This window comes from Penicillium pulvis, assembly GCF_028828015.1.
Source record: "Penicillium pulvis strain IBT 33274 chromosome Unknown contig_3_segment0_segment0, whole genome shotgun sequence".
NCBI lineage: Eukaryota > Fungi > Ascomycota > Eurotiomycetes > Eurotiales > Aspergillaceae > Penicillium > Penicillium pulvis.
The window spans coordinates 936,975-958,005 of NW_026643077.1; the positions used below are offsets into that span (position 1 = coordinate 936,975).

Below are 21,031 nucleotides of genomic sequence, written 5' to 3' on the forward strand. Positions count from 1 at the left end.
CTGAGGGGATCAAAAAGTTGCGTAGTGTGGGTAGCGATCGTGTGTTAAGCGCTAAGTCTAGCTGAGTTAATATATTTACTAAGTGATCTATATCTTTTAAACCGATTGTTAACATATATTACGTTTGATGTATTTGAAAATGATTAAGTAGCTGGTAATAAGTCTTCTGTGGTGTGCCCCGTTGGCTTGCTTGGCTAATTAGTAGCGTGGCAATATTATCCTGTATAACCACTGTAGTTTTCCTCTATATATCGAAGGAGTGGTAGATGTCACCTATCTGGATACCGAGCTGGCACCAAAGGATAGTCTTTCCTATCTATATCGCCTTATAGTTGATGGTGTCGGTAGCTCTCTTAAAGTCTCTACGTGGTGGAGAAGCCTCTAGGTCACGTAGATAGAGTATAGTGCTTGTTTTGGGAACGAAGGTAGCACGGACTGTCGCCCTATGAACATGATCTACTATGATCTTTCGAAGATCAATGACCTAAGTAATACTGAGTATGGGGTCTGTATTGAGCCGACCTTTGCTAATTGCGTAACGATCTACTATCTGGTAAATGTGTACCGATGCGATTCTACCTACTACGAACCTGACGATAACTTTGTAACTAAGGGTTGCGATGTCGGTATAGATCTGAAGGTCTCTTTTTGCCTATACTTAAGCTCTTGACTTAAAGCTTGTAATTACTATTTGACCGTCGTCTGTTGAGCCTACGGCCTTGTAAAGTTTCTAGATAATCGGAAATATTGGATTTACCCTATTATGTATTTTAAACCTTTAGTTTGGACACCGTTACTATAGTATATGGTTCTGCTGGGATTGAGTGATTTAGTACTCGACTTGCCTCCCTGTTGGTGGCTTGATGAGTCGCTGGTGGCTTAATGATTATAGTTATAGCTTACGTCGCACTATTGGTGTGCCTGGCTTATCCTATTAAGATAATACTATTGAGTTAAAATGGGTAATGGCTTTGTCTCTTTGAAATGACTTTTATTTTTGGTTAAGAATTAATAAGGTAATATAGAAAGTGAAAATAAGATGTTCTAGACCAAAGATTTGTTAGATAGTAGACCCCACACGGCTTGTTTGAATCTGAAGTTGCCTCTGCCTTGGTATATATTGACTGTGAGTCTTTTGCTTTACTGCCTCTTCGATGAGATTTCCTAAATCACGATTCTTGCGGGATTTGGTAACCTCGGCTGGTAATGCTAAATTGTTAGGTACTTTCGGACCTTGGAGTAGTCTACTGACCATTGTAGAGTCTTCTTGTCTTATGGCTAATAGGAGTGCCGTCTCGCCCTAATGATTGATCGAATCGAGGTCGATGTGAGGATGCTCGAGTAAGATGTCTAGGATATCTAGTCTTCTGTGACGAATAGCCATAAATAGCGCCGTCTCTTTATTAGGGCTGTGTAACTGGTTGATTTGTAGACGATCGCCTTGCTAGATCAGCAATTTTATTATGTTAATATGGCCCTTCTGGGTTGCTAAAAGCAGTGGCGAATCACTGTGCGGGGTTATAGTGTTGATTTGTGTCTTTTTGTGAGCGAGTAGTAGTTTTATAACTATAGTGTTTCCTTCCTATATAGCTAGGCAAAGAGGGGATTGAGAGCCACCGCGGAGGTTTGGGTTAAGGGCTGGTAGGCCTAAAAACCACCGAAGGGCAATTATATCTCTTCTAAAGGCTAGATGGTGAAGCGAAGTAGAGGGGTCATTGTATCTCCCACTCCTTCTAAGCGTATTGACCTCGACTCCCTCCTCTTTTAGAAGCCTCTTCGTGACACTGTTATGAAATGCAAAGGTAGACCACCATAGCGCAGTCTGGCCGTAAGTGTCCTTGTAGTTTAGGAGAGTGTTTGCATGATGTAGCAGAAAATCTACCGCTATAAGATGCCTACCCCTTATAGCTATGTGGAGAGGTATCCTCCCTTCTTGATCCACTATGTCTAACTTTTCTCCTTAGCGGCGTATCATTTGCAATATGGGAATATTTCCGCTGTTGGTAGCTAAGAACACTATTTCTTCACTTCCAGTAATCGTGGTACCGTTCGAACTAGTTATAGAGGACGTAGCCTTCTAGTGATTTAGAAATAGGTCCTTAATGGAGCTCCTGTTGCTGATGCATGCCTGGATCCATAGCGAAATCCCATCCCGATCCTTAGTGTCAGGATTGGCGCCTCTTAAGAGTAGCAGACACGCCGAGTGTCTGTCGCCTTAGAAGATAGCAAGCCAAAGCACTGTTTGACCTTCGTAATTTGGGCGATCGATTTTGACACGAGGGTGTTAAAGGAGCTGATTCACGATGGTAGATGACTTCTTCGCCATGCCGTGCCATAGAGCACTCTGCCCCCTTGCGTTTTTCAAATTCACGCGTAGCTTTTTCTCACGCAGTAAGAGATTGATGACTAGCTCTAAGCTGTATTCTACGGCTATCATAAGAGGAGAGGAATCATGGATTAGCGCATTCACGTTAGCTCGGTAAGCAAGTAAAGTCTTTATAAAGGCGTAATTATTGGTTTTAGCGGCCTAATGCAGCGTAGAGCTGTTTTGGTGCTTAATATTGTATTTTATCAGGGCTAGGCGTAGCTTAGGGTAAAGTTCTGGGTAGGCCCGAGTAAAAGCAGAAATGTCGCCTCCTGATAAGGTACTGGCTATGATCTAAAGAACCTCTATAGGAAGACAAAGAATTAAGGTATCGCCAACGTCCATTTTATTCGTGAATGATGTTGCTTTGTTCTAAGGTGACGAAGGTAGTTAATGTAGAGCGATAGAACTAATGTAACTATAATGTTGAGCGATTTAGGATTAGAATTTTCTAACAAATTGGGATGATGAGGATATGAGAAGCTTTTAAGTATTATAAACGGTGGATGGGTGGATATTTGGCTGCCAGCTAAGCCTTACCTTGTATGCTAATTGTATGCTGACACACAAAGCGATATAGTCAAGGCCCCAGGAACACAGCTGTGTACCCTAGGAGCCCCGGGCATCTTGAAGTAACTTCAGAATAATTCATGTATACCGCATATATACTTTTGCCCTTAAGAGGGGCTTTTTTCTGGATATTGACCAAAGCCTCTGCGACGTTACTTAAGCCATAGTGTGAGCTGAGAAGTACATTGGTGGAGAAAAGTCAAAATTCACAAAATATATAGAATAAACATAGTATAGGTTATATTTCAGCATTATGCTTGGCTAGACGTTAATTAGCCAATATTTGGCTTTCCCTCTAATCCCAGGGCTATAAACCGGCCATGTGGACATTTATCCCGTGTATCCCGTGCATGATAAGGTAAATACTCCATAGCCCTTTTCACTAGTATCTATTTGAGTTCGTTTAGAGATTTTCTGCCTTCCTAGATGCTAATTTAACCTCTAATTTGTTGAAATATGATGATCTACCAAGGTTACTCACTATGTCTAATACCTTAAGGACCCGTTTAACCAGAAATGCTAAAGCTATATAACTTGCTTGTTGTTGGCAGCTCTAGGGGCTAGCTGAATGATTTTAGGAGCGGAATACGTATTCCTAGGGCCTTTAGGTTAAGGTCTAGGAGCTTGACTGCTTCTAGGAATATATAGTAGTATTCCTGGGGACATAAATTATATTCCTAGGGCGAATGAGCTAATTCCTAGGCGCCGATTCAGTCCCATATGTAAGTGGGGTTAGCTAAGATTCAGGGTAGCATAGTAGCTTCCTAGGTTCATTAATTATATTTTAGACCTAAAGACGCCTATAGCGAAAATGTATATAAATAATTAGAAAGCATACATTAAGCGCACGCCTCGTCCCACCTCTTCTTTTTTACTTATTCTATGTTTATAATAAGGTTGGCCACTATTTTATACTTAGTAGTGACTATATTTTAGTTAGTTATAAGGGGTATATAACTAGCGTTATCGCACTTAAGTCTTCTAGATAGCCCGTTATATAGGCTCAATCTAACGGTGTTGATTTTAACTTTTATGTGCTTAGCTATGAGTCTAGGATTAAGCTATATTAAGAAGGCCAATATTAGTATAGGAATACTAAGAGGAGTTATCGTAGTACTTATAATATTACTAGGGGTAGTGTGCAATCCTCCTATGTCGTCGGAAAATGCTGATTATGCGTTAGTATCTTGGTATTAAGGTTTATATGGCCGGCTTAGGAGGCGTGTCTTATTGACCGAAAATATGTTTTCCACTTTTCGTTTATTTCTCCTACTTGGTAAAGATATCTGCTGCCATATATGGAGTCTTCTAGTATCCGCTAATGTGGTCTGCGGTGACCTTCCTTCTTTCACTAGATTATTTGGTCATGGCGTTTTTCTACTAGTGGCTACGTGGGCGGACTATACCTAGATACCAGACTCGATTTCACGTAATATTTTTTGTATATTAACTGTCCGTCCTATCTATAACTCTCTTAATCATCGCCATCGTGGGCTCTATTATAAAACGTTGGTTGCTATCGCTAGAGGTAAGTCGCTACTCCTACTTAAATAGCGGCGTACACTGATTCGAAAAGCTCTAAATACCCATTATTGCGCTCTCTTTATTTATCTTGCTTCTCTTTGGGTGGTGCGAGTTAGCATTAGTTTGATGAGGCTGAATATGCCGAATTCTGTGTATGTGATGGTTTTAATGGTTTTATCCTCGTCGTATTCCCCTTTGAATGCTTAGATAAGAAAGTTAGAATCTCCGGTAGTGGAGCTCTTCCGTAGTAGAAGGTCCGGCGGAATGTTGATCAACGATTGCTTCAGTGAATAGAAAAATCGGGAAGAATCATGAACGAGTCCCATCCTAGCTATCTTCTTCTTCCGATTAGGTAGTCACTTTTGACCCAGTCCAGATGTCTTATTTAATTGACACGTCTAATCTCTAACCAGCATGTCTAATATGTAGCTCATTCTCCGTTGGTCGGGGAAATGAAGCTCTATTTAGCGCTATAACTAGGATCATTGCTTCACCACCACACCTATTCCTCTATGGAGGACCGCGTTTAACGAACTACGTTCATGGATATTTTAAACTTTATTTGCTTATACGTTAGAGATTAAACCGACGTTGTTACTTAAGACGTAAGATGCATTGAAAGAAGCGTGGTGAAGTGGTGAAGTGGTGAAGTGAGAACTATCATTTTGAGCGCACTAGATAATAGTCCGCCACCATCATGAAGAATATACCCTTATTAAGCTATGCCATTCGGTGCCCGCTGCCGTAGATTTGACATAACCTAGATTTCTATATAACGATTTTCGGTCCTTGGATTTCGACGGTGTCAAGAATAATAATGAAATATTAATAAGGGCCGACGTGCATCATTCAGAATTTGGAGCCCGAGTCACCGCACGAATAGAGGGCGATGGCGAGCAAACACCTTTTAACCTTATGATTCTACTTACTACGATTATATATTAATCTTCACTATTAGTTGGCGAACCGCCTAAAAGCGATGCCGAGTAAGGATGGTATGTGATTAATGCGGTATCTGTCTTTAAATACCTCCTGCGATCCTATTTATAGCTTCTCGTTGCCTCTGCTCTAGGTGTCTGACGCTAGCCATGTCTAGCCAGTTCAATTTCCATTTTATGCTATCAAGGCTCAACAAATTCCTTCACAAAATAGTATTGTCCAGGGAAACTCTATACTTCTGTCGCGAAACGAGCGAGGCCACGAACCCACTTATCTAAGATTGTCACTAGTCCCCCGAGTCTCTATCTTCCCCACCTGTATAAGCTGGACGATATCTTAGCCGCATTGATCGTGAGAAGGGAGTCCCCGTGGGATATATATCTACTAGCCATCACCTATAATATCGTAGGTCTGGTGGTTATTGCCGCTCGCCGCACCCGCCTGTTACGCGTGGTGGTAATCCGAAAGTATCAAAGACAAGACGCTAAAGGTTTGCTTGATAAATTCGGGCGACTCGAACATATAAACCTTCTCTCCGTTCGTGAATGCTAAATTGATGGTAATTCTATGTTCGCTCTCGTCAATGACCTACCATTGACACTTGCTTATGTCGTTTCTTGTCCGAATTTCTACCCCACTAAGACCGAATTGGGTTCGATCCTGATGTAGGTATGCCATCTTAGTCCTTTGCTTAGCACGCTATTTATTGGCTTTATAGGTTCTGGACGGCGCCTGGTATTTGGCGGCTTCTGGCCTTACTCACTAGTTATTTTTATGTCGTGAGATATTGCTTGGCCTGGATGGAATTGTCAAGATTGTTTAGTGATGAATCAAAAATGCAACGAGAGCGCTGACATCTGATAGCGTGCTGGGACTACTGATTGTACACTAGGTTAGGCAGAAACCGTATACCTCGCCGCCCTGCCGTCGATCGCGATGCGGCTTATGCAAAAATATGATAAGGAGGAAGGGGTTGCCGGAGTCACTATCCTCTGTCGCTGGCCGATCGATTTAGATGTAGTGCGGTTCTTGTCCGCTACCGCGATGGTAGTGTCGATCGCACCCCTGAAGGAGGTGCATAAACTAATAAGACTCTAGAATGTGGCTAGCCGTGACTAGTAACCTCTCGTCGATTCAAAACCCGCTTAGCTGTTAATCTTATTATCCTTGTAAGGGCGGTCCTGCTTTCCGGCCAAAGCCTATGTATAAACCATAACCTGGCTTAGCCTGCTCCATCACTTTCGCTAGGAGTTTTGTCCACGTTGCGTCCTACTAGTGGACGCGGTTGGTATGTGTCTCACCGCCCTTATGGTCGCCTGAGACACGCGCTGCGTTGTCCCTGAACGGGTGGGCTGTGTGCTTAGGAATTATTGTTCTTTTGGTTTCTGAGGCCCAAAAGCCTATATAATCAATGTGTAGTCCTAGTGGTTTTCTAACCAGCCAACTTCTTTATAGAGTGTGTAAGGAATCAGTTCCGATACCCCGGCTTTGTTCCTGATCTGCACTAACCTCATTACGTAGTTTTCCGTCTCTCTTCATAGCTAATCTTTATCTCTTGACTGTTTTAGGCGATTGATTCCCTTATCTTTTTATGTCTTGCCGTGCTAGCCCATGACCCGCGCCGGTATGTGCGGCCTTCTGGCACTATCTACGAAATCGCCGAGTGCCTTGATTTTTCCCCCTTAATGGCTTCCTGGAAGGCTCCGTTTGAAGAAGATCGTTACTTAATGCTATATTCCTCTAACCGAGATAGTAACTACTTGTATTAGCTACTGTCGGACACTAGAGGACTTGCTTAATATCCCGTATGGTATCTCGTAGGGCCCGGCTGTACGAACAATAGAATACACAAGAATGGCCTGCAAACTTGGACTAAAGCTCGGCACCCGTAAGTGGCCTTATGAATCCTCTCACTAAGTGGGTGGGATATGTTCTAACCCGCAAGCTGAGCGAATAATCCATTACCCCGTTAATCCCAACCTAGAGATACTAGACACGTGCGCCTTCGATCTCGTAGTTGCGCTGTAATATTGCCGGTTAAACCGGTCGACTTTGCCTCGCAACCCTAGGGTGGGAGAAAGATTCGTTAGCTCCTTCTAGAGAGCCAGACTAGGTCTAAAACTGGCGAATCGAGTCATCTACTATTACTAGGCCGCCGGGTAGGTCTTACGACCTATGAACTCCTCAAGAATAAGGCTACTTTAGTCTATCTCTGAATACGATATTGACGCCCTTAGGGCTTCCCAATGATAAACGATGCGTATTACTTCTTTACTCGGTATATCTTCCTATGATAAAACCTAATGCCAGACTGCTCTAGTCCCAAGCTGATCCGTTAAAATGTCTTCTTTCTCGTGGATATAGTGATTTGCCAATCGCATCTTCGACACATTTTAGTAAGCATTAGAAGACCAATAAAGTAAGTGAGTAGCAAATAAATAACCCTCTCCAAAACATATAAACATCTCGAGATTACTTTTTATGGCGATAGCCTTACCATACCAACTTCATAATCTATATCTATGTGCTCGTGTCGCCCTGTTTAAATTGCTGGTTAACAAGCCGAAAGACCGGACACAATGAAATCATGATCATTTATGATCATCCCACACCTCAATCAGTGCCTTATAATAAACGTGAGAACCCCTATCGCTCGGGAGCTCCGGGGGACGTTAAACCAGTTAATATTGATATGCTCCTCCGCGGCCTTAGTAAGTATTATTGGTATATGGGACCTTGATAAGTCGGGCCACGCCAACCTTGCAAAATAACTTAATAGGACAGCAATTCTTTAAAGCCAATAATACTAGCGTGACGTACATGGATATTCTCCGCGTAAGGTCTGGTGTTAAAATCATATCCCGAAAGCCATAGAAATAAAATTCATATATCCTAGGGTTTCCTTCCTTTGTATAGCGTAACAGTCGCCGTATTTACGCTATAGCGGAAGCGGAAGCTTAGAGATAAGTCATAAATTGGTATTTATGAAATATTTCAACTTATGGCTCTGGTGGCAAAGCCGTAGATGCCTTGTGAATCGATGTAGCCGAGATATGATCACTCAAACCGGTTACCGAATATGCGCTATTATCTTGGGTGTATCTATGTAGCTTAGGACCGTGGAACACATAGTGATCTTGGGGCACTATCTATAGTCTATGGCAACCTCTTTGATCTTCACGTCTGGCTTGTAGATCACTCTGTCTACCTTCCTAGCTAGTCGCCACGTCAGCGTCCACGCTTTTTGCATGATAGCGGGCTATCTTATTGTATCTACTGCCCTGTATATCCCCCTAGGTTTATGCACCCCGAGCGCAAGGAGCCCTTGCTTCTAGTGAACACTCTAGTATTCCCTCGCGGGTTCGCCGCCGTCTATGACTATTGGAGCTATTAATAAATAAGGTGCATTTAAACGCAACTTTTAAACCGCTAAGGACGGTTTCGACTCCCGCGCGTATTAATGAATAAGATTATCTAGTGTCTAGTGAGAACGACTAGTCGGTCTGCTAGGGGTCCTTCTGACCCATCCATTGGCTTAGGAATCCGATTAATCCCTTCTATTCTAGTATTAAGTGATAACGGGATGCGTAGTCTCCCCTAGTCGACTGTGGCTTGCTTGTATCCTATATGGATAAATTCTTTAACATAAAAACCCCTAATAATGTGGAAGTCGGAAGTACGGCACCGACTTTTGCTAATTATTTTCGATTCACCTGACGTTTATCGTGAAGTTTTAGGAACGGTCGGTATTCTTATGTCAAGGACAACGTCAGGAAAGCGTGATGATCTAGGAGTGTATTCTTAATCTAATAATCTGATTGGATAATCATCATCCATAAAGTACAATACATCATATATTAGGTGTAATTATATTTAGGAATCGCATAAGAGAAGCAGTACATTAGGATTGAGAGGGTATACTTCAAAATTTCAGGATGATAGAGCCACTTGTTAACGTGGATATCTACCGCGCGAGAATCGGGTTTAATGCCACTTGTTTGATACTTTAAGCCGATTCTCCCGAACAATTTCAATAAAGATCGATATCACCGCTAATATAACGATACTTGGTTCTTTATAAGAGCCGTAGTAGATCGTGTCTCATGCCACTACTTAGGCAAGGGACGGATATTGATCTGGCTGAGCTACGCTAGAGCCTAGCACGTCGAGCGGTGCGATTTCATCCACCTAGGGCGCTCGATATATACCGGGCCCTGGTAGGAACGTAGCTAGCTGTTTATTCTGGAGTGACTCTATTGTACTCTAGATGCTATATGCCGTGGAGAGAAGATTGGTATGCGTCTCCTGGAGTATAGGCTGGATGTCGCCCCACGCTACTTGGTTTTGGGAAGTGAGAACCGCCGTCTTGAGTTGTTGCTTTAGCTAGGCGATTTCCTCCGTAAGATCGCTGCACTTTTGCTGCATCTATGTATGGTCGGAGGTGATTTGGTGTAAATTCGCTGTTGCTTGGGTGTTCTTACCCTATAGTTGTTGTATTGACTGCGAATCCTCCGATTGTGTACTATTGATCTCCCCCTTGAGCTTCTGGACCTCTACATCAGCCTACTTAAGATACATTAAGCAGTCATGGTGCTTAGCCTCCTAGTTGACTTCCTCTTGAAACCTTTTCGTTGACTATAAATCCTGGCTGGTAGTCAGCGGAATATGATATCTATTGCTTGAGGGTGGGATTTCTACTCGTAGCTGGGATTTGGATCCTCGTGGGGCTTTCGTCACGCGAGTGGGAGGCCCGCTAGACTACAAAATGTTCCCACGAGGCTTAGAGGAAGCCTTTCTAGCCAACGCTTGAGGAGGGAGGGGGGGTGGAGTAGGTATCTCGTGCAACTGGGCAAGAACCGATTCTACTGTAAATAACAAAGCTCGGAAAGATAGTATATATTGTAGCCAAAGCGGGTAACTCCGATCCTAAAATACCTAGAATAAACGGCGAGGTAGCTCACTTTTCGAGTTATACCGTGAACTAGAGCTAATTCTAATAAACCGTTGGTTATGTTTTTTTTTTCCCTTTTTTTTTTTTTTTTTTTTTTTCTTTGTCACTCAAGAAAAGAGAGGTTTCACCAGCTTACTGATTTAATAACTAGTCTAGATTAGGTCGACTACTAGTGGAGTCCTAAGTCTGGATCTATATTTTGGTCGATCAATCTCGCAATCCTAGCGGAGTCCAAGTATAACGTAATCCAGTAATGCTTTATGATTAATAACTTTGTAAATTGGTTAATAACCGCCGACCCACCTACCCACTTGAGCTTAACGGTTCTTTGCGACCGCTATCTAAGTGGGCCTAGCGGGGAAATAGACGACACTATTATTTAACCGAAACTTGATTTAAAGTAACAAAAAATGTTCTTGTTTGGTTTTCTTATTCGCCAATTGCGGTTTAATTTCCGCGATATCCCCGGGGGGAAATAATAGAAATCCGCGGTCCGGTCCTTTGTAGGCAGATCCGCTAGCCCAGCCACGGCGCACTGACCGCAGTGTGCCCTATTTTCACTTTGCGAGTCTCTCACTCCTTAAGGTCCTACGATAGTGGCAATTTGTGTATGGTTAAGCCCATTCATGATCATGCATATATTAGTGTCGCACTTCGCAGGGGAATGTTACCTTCTCTCCCACCTAAATTGATGATCTAGCGTGCTATGAACCTAGACTTCTGTTTTTGTATATAACGCGGCTCTAAGCGTCTGTATGGGTTATATAACTAGCCTCTTTGAACTAGCAGGATTCCTTAACTCGGTCTAGCGCTTTAAAAAAAAAGAATTCTCTCATAACCGGTTCCGATGATCCTAGTTCATATATTTTGGCCCTAAGCCCGACGGTATGTGATATAGTATCCTAGATTATTTGGGGCGGGATGGTCCCGCTAAGTGATTAGGTATTTATCGCGAGACACCGTTAATATTCCTCTATTATAGCAAAGTAGAGTAGATCCTTCGCTGCCGCGTTGAAACGCGGTTAGTAGACCGACTAATCTTTCCTAGGTGAGATCTAAAGCCTTATCCATAGTTGAGATTAGTCGGGGAACTTATGGTATATCCGCGAGCCCACTTGACTCTCTAATGGATTAACTAGCATAGTTGTCTTTCTATTCATGGAGTTAGAATGCAGGGGTATCGCTAGTCCCATCGTGCCTAGTCCTATGCCGATCGCCGACGAAGTAGGCTTAGGATGAACTGGAACTTAAACTGTGGCTGGAAGGGTCGGTTCCTGACCCATATGCCGTCTCTAGTCTTCGCTAATTAAAGTTTCCTTCGATAGGTATCTATAGAGCTTAGTATCTATTTTGACGAGCTAATGGGCATGTTCCGCTCCAATAAGAAGGTTAGGGAGGCCTCTTCTAAATAACCGACGAGCTATTAGCAAATCGGCAATTATGAGCTACTAGGATTATAGAGAAGCGATAGATAGAGGGAATTAGATAGAGAGGGGTCTTTGGAAACAACTATATATTTCTACACGATAGTATCTAAATTTATTCCTATAAGTATGCTGTCTCCTATGGTATTTAATATTTAGAACATACTACTAGCAGTATATTACACCCTATATCTTTTACGACAATGTTTTGGGAAAATCTAGCCATATATAAATTATACCTTATTTAACTCGCGGATGTTTGATTTTGTGGCCTTATATCTAAAGCACGGCGATGTACGAATCCCTAATAATACGACATGACTTATGGCGGAGGGACAGCGGTTAGGCGTGGAAAATGAACCTTTAAGCCTGCGAAGCATTAGTCTCGTGATCTAGAAAGAACTCATGATAGATCTGTCTCTCACTCTGCTTCCGACGTCTTGGAGAGATTTTTAAGAGAGGGGACCACCGTATGGCCCTGGCTTCACGAATCGCTTCTAGCAACCGATATACTTTTAGACTAGAGTTATGTAGTGTGGACGATAGAAGAGATGCCGCGGTATGCTGGTGTGGCAATAAGGTCCGGCGTGGAGTTATCTAAGGCTGCGGAGTCACTGGCTCGTTTTGTATCCTAGAGCGCCGTCGGAGGTTATTCTGTTTGCCTCGGAGAGATTCACCAGACCTCCTAATGCGGTACTATCTGAAATAGGCTTTCGAGCGTGCTTTCTAAGATAATCTTCTATGCTAGAATAGCTAATGCGGAAGGTTCTTTTCTTCCTATTAGGGCCACGTGATGGCGTCGCCTCGTGCTATGATGCTTTAAAGTGAATAAAGGCGATAGGATGGCAAATTATATGGTGGTAAACGGAGCTAGGCGTAGAGAATATACCATTAGGTTATTAAACGGGGAAGTCTAAGGCTTTAATATGCACGGCTCCTTAGAGGTAGGTCACCACGTTTAAAAATAAACTCGTGGTTAAAGAGCCTTACTTGGTAGGTAACCATTCTTCTATGATGATATCACTTTGATATAGTACTGTCGTTTACTGGCCCTAGAACGTTCTTGGATTGGTTGGCGGTTATGGACTAGCTAAAGACCCACCTAGGGAAACGGATCACCTCACCACGTTTTGACCAGTGATCTGTGTATTCTTTGAGGGCTAGGCTAATGATTTTCCATAATCCTATAACTGTTATAGGAAACATCGGTTATTCAACGGTCTCGATTTTTCGCCTTCCCTAGTCTTTAGATTTTAGTCTACCGCTTTAGTCATTAGCTATTAGATACTAATTATCTCTGTCTAGGTCTCGGTATAAAAAGAGTTTTACTAGAATGTTCGGTAGAGTTTATCTAAAGCTAAGGGCTAGCATAAAAAGAAAATAAAAGATATAGAATAGAAAAACGAAAAATAGAAATAAAGATTTAAAAAAAAGGAGTACAAATAAAAATAAAACAAAAAGTTGAAAATCAAAATGAAAAACAAAAAAATAATAGAAATAAAAAACAAAAACAAAAAAGGAAAGGCCAAAAAAGAAAAGCATTTATAAAATTCTAAAAGTAAAAAACAAAAGAGAAATTGAAACAGAAAGAAAATTCAAGGGGAGGGTGGGGAGCTGTCTTAGTAAGAATAGACCGTCCATAAATTCGCCCTATATATATAAAAGTAGCACTAATGCCCTACTCGAGTTCCTGTCAGGTGTTTTCTTTTCCACTATTATAAGAAGTCACCTATATCACGGTTACTTTCTACCCTATTCTAGTAGACTCTCGATGAAGAAACCTATAGACCATACGAATAAGTCCGACGAGGCAACCTATAGCTATCGGGATTAATTACGGCAACTCCTAACGATCACGTCGTCTAAACGAAGAAGTATCTAGAGCCTACCGGGCTCTAGTACTAGCTTAGTGAAAGATGACCCTAATCAAGACGATAGCTAGTTAAGCGAGGAAGAGGATGCTTCTATGGATAGCTATAGTAACGCGGGAGAACCGCAGGATATAGGTACCACGGCCCCTAAGTAGCTCGTCGATCTTAGTATGGTCATGATATATATAGCAGAGTATGTTCCTAGTCCCGCATTTATAAGGTTGATTTAGTGGCACATGCTGACTACTCCTAGTTTAGATAAACGGGTAAAGTAAGTTTATTCCCGACGATATATACACGGGGAATTCGTCTAACCCATTATATAGGTCAACTAAGTGCTCGCTTTAGAACCAACAATCCTAGAATAAAGGTATATAGTAAGACATAGAGAGCGCGCAAGAGACTATCCAGGATTTGAAGTCGATAGTGGCCACTTTGGAAGAAAAGATAAACCTCTTAGAAGAAAAGATAAGCCTCTTGGAAGAAAATATAAGGGTTCTCTGGCTGGGACGAAATCAGGGTAATGCAAGTGAGAATCCGAAAGTGGCGCCGTCTAACCAGTAGACGCGCAACGGCCGTCGCTAGGTCCTGTCTAGATAGTATACGATGGATAGTTTGGTGCCATAAATGCAGCCTTAAGTTATAATTAGTGCATGAGTAGTCCGCGACGATCATATTCGATACCTTCACCCACATGATAGTACATCGCCTGCCCCTCTAGTAAATTGCACTTACTAAAATAAAAGGGGGCTGGATCCACCGCAGCTTCCTAACCTCTGCGGCTGGTGGTAGCCTCCCAGAAAGATAAGACACAATCTGTCCACTAGACGAGAAAAACATGTTTTTTACCGTCCTTATTATAAATCATACTAGGCTAGGCTACGACTTACGCACGAAGCTAGAAGAGGGTAACTGATCTTAGGGGTAATAAGATAGTACCACTAATGATAAGAGGACTACGAAGATCCTTACCAAGAATGGGATGATATAAGGATTCTCTTTCCTAAAATGAGCCCCACCACTCGCCTATGTAGATCATGGCCTCCAATCATTCTAGAGCATAGTGGCATAGGCGGCACGGGCCATATCCGAGGACATACCACGGTTCGCACGAGTTTAGACATAGTAGGAAGCGCGCGACGGCATACCTGTCCTCGCTAAGAGAATCGCCTAAAGGCCATCTCCTATCTATATTTCTATATAAAGGCGTCGCCGACGGATCAGCCCTATTCCAATAGCTAAGATATCCTCCTGTCTCTATCCTCGGCGGCTCGGGTTCCATCCCCTTTAAGTGGATCTATTGCTCTAGCATTTGTGGATCGTGGAATACTAGTCCGGGGGGCCGATGTACGAATAGTTAGGCCCTTATGCACTAAAGCGATTCACCTAGAGCTAGAGATCATCTAGAAAGGTTAAGCGGTAATCGGATTTACAGATGCTCCACTTATACGGCCGGATCGGGCGGAACCGGAAATTTATAGATCGCTACACGACACTAAACGCGTAGCAAGGCCAAGATTTAATTACGGGGTTTTCGACTCGCGTGGTAGCGCTAACGAGCCTGGTACACTATAATAGAGCTGAAACTCTGGCGCACACGCGGGATGGAAAGAACCTAACAAAATATAGTAAGAGACGGTGGGGAAACCCACGACGAGACTAGTCTTAAGATCCATTAATAAGCCACTAGGAAATATCCTATTCGTGTTCTACTAAGAAGTATTAACCATTTACTAAAACGCGCAGTGTGGGGTAGCGATCATCCTCTTATTAGCTAAGGTCTAAGCACGAGAATAGCACAATCGTTCTAGGTGGGAAACTAGCAACCTATAAAGCTTATGTAGAGGCTATGTCCCTAGAGATACGTCGATTACAATCCTATAAAGTAGCTATGGTTGGTGGCTATCTTTGATAGAAGTGAGTAGCTAAATCCTAAAAAAGTTGCTGAATATCGTCATATTATACATGATGTATCGGCAGCACGCCATGGGGCTTCCTCTTTATAGGTAAGTAGCTAAGGTTGATCTCACTGAACCGGCTGTGGAGCACTTGGTGGCACATCTGCTGGCTGCGGTAAAGATTGGCCTGGCAGCGAGCTGGGGCCGAATATCCCTAGCGGTGCAGTTGGATCTGACTAAGGCCCTTAGAACACCCTGGGTCCAGGCAACAGGGACGCTAGATGTCTATTCTCAAGACTTTCCATCGTGCTCTAGACCCTATGCGCCGCGGAGAGGAGGTTGACATGCGTCTATTGAAGCACGGGCTGGATATCATTCCATGCCGTCTGGTCCTGAGTCCCGGCTGTGGCCTTAATCTCTTGTCTTAGCCGTCGAGCCTCATTCTCTAGCTCTTGGCTCTTGCGCGTTAGTTGGTCCTTTTCGTCTTCTAATTCGCGGATTTTGTCCATTGTGCTGGTAGTATCGGCACGAAGCTGCTGTATCGACTGCGCGGCACGTTTTCTCTCCTGACTCATCTTACTTTGAAGCTTTTGTTTATCTTCAATAGCCTGATCCTAGACTCTTAAGCACTCGCGGTGCACCACCTCCCAATCATCGTCAGCTGCAATACCATTTTGGGCCGTCTTTGACTTTGACGCCTAATAAACGTTAGATAGGAATAGATTGGCTTAGACATTGAAGACACTCACTAGAGTCTCTCGTAGCCTGTTATCCTGGATGGTAGGGTGTGATCTAGCCTCTATCCCCGTAGCCATGGCTTGGAGAGTTCGATGGGATGAATCACTAGAGCCTAAAGCTCGTTGGCTAGGCTTGCTGGAGGTCTTCCCTTTCGAGTTGCGGGATAAGGTAGAAACCTTTGGTATGTTAAATCACTAGGTAAGGAACCACTTAATGTAGAAAATGTATATACTGGCGAGGCGGACTTTATCTACAAAGTTGGATTGGAGCATACTAAGGGCTTTTAAACCTTTGAAGTCTATAGTCCAGTATAAGCGCGCTATAGCACTGCCACCAGCCCCGCAATTATGAGGCTAGTGGGCAGCGTGAGCTTTCACCGGCCCCTATAGACAATCTGACCCACAGCGGGTCGTATTAGGGGGGAAAGCAGGGGCTTCTCGGAAGGTTTCGACTTTCGACCACTATAAGACTGGCGATGGCTTTAACGGCCACCTCTTTGATTAAGGGCCTTAGCGCCAACATGCACAACCAAACAGATCATTTTTTCACCTCACTGATCGGCCATACTGAGCTTTCCGTGTTATCCATGAACAGCCTATTATATTAATTTCCTGCTGCTCATAACTGAGGTCTTCGCCTAAACTCTAAAGCCCAGCCGCTTCATCGCAACGTAACATGGCCGGTGGGTACTACGATTTCAAGGAACGTTATTGAGATCTAATTGGCTTGGCAGGGAACTATGGCGAGTTTGGCCCTGGTGCATTCGCCTTCGTTTGATTCCCGTCTCTTCGTATTTTTTTGGTGGCGGCAGCTCTAAGAAATATTTCACGTCCAAAAAACCGGGACGGTGGGGATATGCCACTTAGATATCGCGGTGGTCAAGGATACTATTAGGTCCCCGCGCGTTGGGGTAGCTCTAGATTAGAAGCCCACCCTTCTTTTCTACCCTCTCTTCGGCCATATCCTTCAACGGTTGTATAAATGGCATGACCAAAAAGACACCAGTCTCCCGTTACTCCTTACCTTTCTGATGCTAAAAAGGAAAGATTGAAACCTTTTTCTGCTTAGTATAATAGCGTAAGTACCTCTAGTCCGCATACCTCTAGGAGCTTTTCCTATCTGGATCCGAAAATCAAACGGAGTGAGCAATATTACCCCGCTCGGCATATTTCTGAATCACTAGTAAGTCATGAGATTCTACCTCATAGAGTGAGCTCACATAATTGGAAGGCCTTCTAGCTCACTCGTTCCACTTATAGATATCGAACTCCCTGCGTAGCCACTCCCACGTTGAATATGAACATGGAGACTCAGAAGGCTCCCCCGCCATTGAACCCACGTCTAAGATAGATCAAGCCTTAAGTAGCAGTAAGGCTTTCAAACGGGGCAATATCTAGTGGAGGGAGAGCTTTCTAAGGGCGGAATAAGAGCGACCAAAAACCGAAGCTAGGGCTCGTAGACTCTGCCACAGGAAGCATTAACTAAGGAGGGAAAATCATCAGCTACGTAGTCAAACTTATTAACTAAGTAGTGAGAATCGTTAACTAAAGAGTGAGAAGGACGACCTAGAGGCCAGGCTTCAAGAACTACAGCAATAGCATTAAATAATTTTGGTGGCAAACAGAGATAAAGATAAATACATTCTAGGGTCGTTGTAGGGAATCCATACCAAGCTGGTTTCCATAGCTTATGCGCTCCAACCCAATAAGTCGCGTGGAGCTTGATGCATAGTATTCTAAGATATACTCTAGGATATAGGGTGCGTTCTGAACAAAATTCAAAGCATGAGATAGTCTTCTCGTGAAATACGCTAGTTTACTATACGCGGTCGATATGTGTTCTCCCCGAGATTAAGGCTATCCTCTGCAGAATCTGCCATTGAATATATGTTATGTACTATAAAACTTGCTTAGTGGTGAAAATGCTTGGACCCTAGTTTAATTTAGGAAATATCCCACTAGCCTATCATAGTCTGTCTAAGTTTATAGGGTTTAGGTAAATATTTTGCATCCCTTATTGAAAACTCGCAAGCACCTGCTTTAAAAGTGGGCTCTTCCTAGAAGACCTTTTAACGGGTATCGGTGGAAAGACTAGCGACTACACAATAATGGCACGCTTGGATGTATGCTATGGTAACTATGAGTGGGGGGCTGGGGACTTAGCGTGACACTGCGGGCTCTTATGGTCTCCCGTACTAGAAAATCATAAAAGAGCCTTGGGCCCTTCCTACCTTTCAAGAAAGTAGATCTAGCTTCTAGTCTTGTTCGAATGGTCGGCCCAAAGCCCTCCTGCCTGCTCAATCGACTAACCACGGATCCCCTTCGTGACGTAATGCCCATGAAGTATAAAGACATTGAGGACTCGTCTCCCGGTAATACCACTATCCAAATTTAACAGCCTCTAAGACCATTCTTAGAGACGAGGGTTCGTCTCCTAGTGATACTACTATCTAAATTTAACAGCCTCTAAGATCATTCTTAGAGACGAGGGTTCGTCTCCTAGTGATACTACTATCCAAATTTAACAGCCTCTAAGACCATTCTCAGAGACGAGGGTTCGTCTCCTAGTGATACTACTATCTAAATGTGATAGCCTCTGAGATCATTCTTAGAGACGAGGGTTCGTCTCCTGGTGATACTACTATCCAAATTTGACAGCCTCTGAGACCATTCTTAGAGACGAGGGTTCGTCTCCTGGTGATACTACTATCTAAATTTAACCGTCATTGGGTTCATTCTCAGGGTACATTGAGGGTGTCAACCTCACTAAAAAGAGACACCTCCGCGACAGGTAGGCACCTCTACGTGGTACTAGGGACTAGTACCCAAGCTTTATATACTAGAGCCAGGAAGCCAAGACCTACCTAACCTTATCATACCATAGTGTACATGAATTTATTTAAGACCTTTTAAGATCTACTAAGCCCTGGCCGGAAATCTTCATAGCCCTACGTATTCTTATATCAAATATCAATCTTATTGGGCTTCATCCTGCGTATTACTCAACGTGACTTAGCAAGTAACATGAACATAGCTCTATAGATAGATGGAAATCCGCAATCTACATCGTATACTAAAGATAATTTAAAGCCGCACAGCTACCTCGGGAAATAATTTCTCAGCCATTAAAGGGGAACTAGCGTAGGCCAGGCAGACTGGTGGCGTGGGCAACGCCCTCCAGTATATTGAACGGCCGTAAACTGAAATTATTTACTGCTCCATAGATAAGGGATTCTATCAGGTTAATTCGCGAGTCAAGCCCATGTGTAACCATTGATACTCTAAGGATCCATGCTATTCTTCAGTCGACTTCCTCGTTAAACTGTTGCCTCCACCGGTGCTCCATAGTAACATGCCGTGCCCGAAGACAATCCGTTGAATGTGGTCAGGCCGGTCGACCAACACCCAAAACCAGGTTATAGATCACCAGGCTCACAGAAACCCGTACTTCTGGTGATATTGCAACTCTAGCAAATTTCTCGCCATGAGTTTCTTTGTAAGCACTCGGTACATTACCGCAAATTTACTTTGGGGTCTTAAAAGTGTCTATAATATGCTTTAGGAATATCGTTCTACTTCGACTAGACCATAGAAGCGAGCACGATCTCTAGAGTGAATTCTCAGCGCATAAGTCTATAGGAAAATAATATAAATCTACCACTTTGTCCACATTATACCTATCACAAGTCCATAGATATTATTACAACCAATACAAACGAAAACATCTACCAATGGCAAACACCATACCTCTATGCAACACGAACAGCGAGATAGACAATTTGGTATATTCACAACCCCCTCTTCCCCTATAGGCTATATATTAACCTGGATTAGAATTTCCTTCGGATTCTTTTAAGGCTCGATGCTCGGGCGCTTCGGGCAGAGCGAGCCCAAGCCAAGCTCGAGCAAGAGTTGAGTGCTACTGAAGCGAATGCCAAGCAAATAGCCGCCGAATTAGATTAAGTCAGCAAGCTGGTAGAGATATTTTACGAGGTCAGTCAGAGAATAGGCCTGGTGGTGGACCATTTATTAAAGAAGCGGGGTATTAGAGAGAGGGATCATGAGCTAGAGTCGGTCCATAAGCCAGAGTCGGTCAAGAAGATACTCAAGGAGGTGTTAAAGGAGCTAGAAGGCGATTCAAAAGCCACCAAAAGATATAATAACGAGAACGAGAACGGTGGCTCTAAGGCCACACAGCCTACCGACTAAGTAAGTTCGTGGTAGAATAGTCAAATAATACGTTACTATACCCATTCACCGTGTATACTACAGTACGCTACTAGGAAATACGACGTTACAAGAGAGATAGTCTATATATAGCTAGGAGTATGTAGTACACTGGTCTTAAAAGATACATAGGGAATTGAATGTCTTCCAAATAGTACCGCTTATCTCGACAAGCCTAATGAACTATCAGAAGCACTACTCTTGGGCCCGGATACTTATACGGGCCCTGGAATCTGCACTGGAAGCATATCGGCCTAACTTTTCAAAAACCAAATCGCAAAGTGCGTCCATTCCCGACGCCGCCGAGAATGACCGCTGGCGACGGTCAGCCGCTCCCTCGCCGGAAGCATCTTTTGATCAAAGGCTCACGCCGTAAAGGGCAGTCTCTCATTTGGTAATCCGCGCCACATGAAGCGAAATACCCATGCCTAAGCTGACATTGGTGCAGGAGCCTTGACGAGGAGGGCAGAACGTGAAGCCCATCGCCTGGGAATGCACAGCATGGGGCCGATTCCATTAGGACAG

General features: G+C 43.4%; 2 protein-coding genes across 2 annotated transcripts; one reads left to right on the top strand and one right to left on the bottom strand.

The window, feature by feature from the left end:
* Positions 1 to 5,438: 5,438 nt before the first annotated feature.
* N7503_006494 (uncharacterized protein) lies at positions 5,439 to 6,517 on the top strand (the record flags this gene model as incomplete). Its single annotated transcript, XM_057066041.1, has 4 exons — positions 5,439 to 5,454; positions 5,622 to 5,854; positions 6,296 to 6,472; positions 6,497 to 6,517. 4 exons carry the CDS (start codon positions 5,439 to 5,441, stop codon positions 6,515 to 6,517), a joined length of 447 nt encoding a protein of 148 aa, XP_056921510.1.
* Positions 6,518 to 15,892: 9,375 nt separating this feature from the next.
* On the bottom strand, positions 15,893 to 16,357 carry N7503_006495 (uncharacterized protein; the record flags this gene model as incomplete). Its single annotated transcript, XM_057066042.1, has 3 exons — positions 15,893 to 16,121; positions 16,173 to 16,240; positions 16,292 to 16,357. The coding sequence occupies 3 exons, from the start codon at positions 16,355 to 16,357 to the stop codon at positions 15,893 to 15,895; spliced, it is 363 nt and encodes a 120-aa protein (XP_056921511.1).
* Positions 16,358 to 21,031: the final 4,674 nt, after the last annotated feature.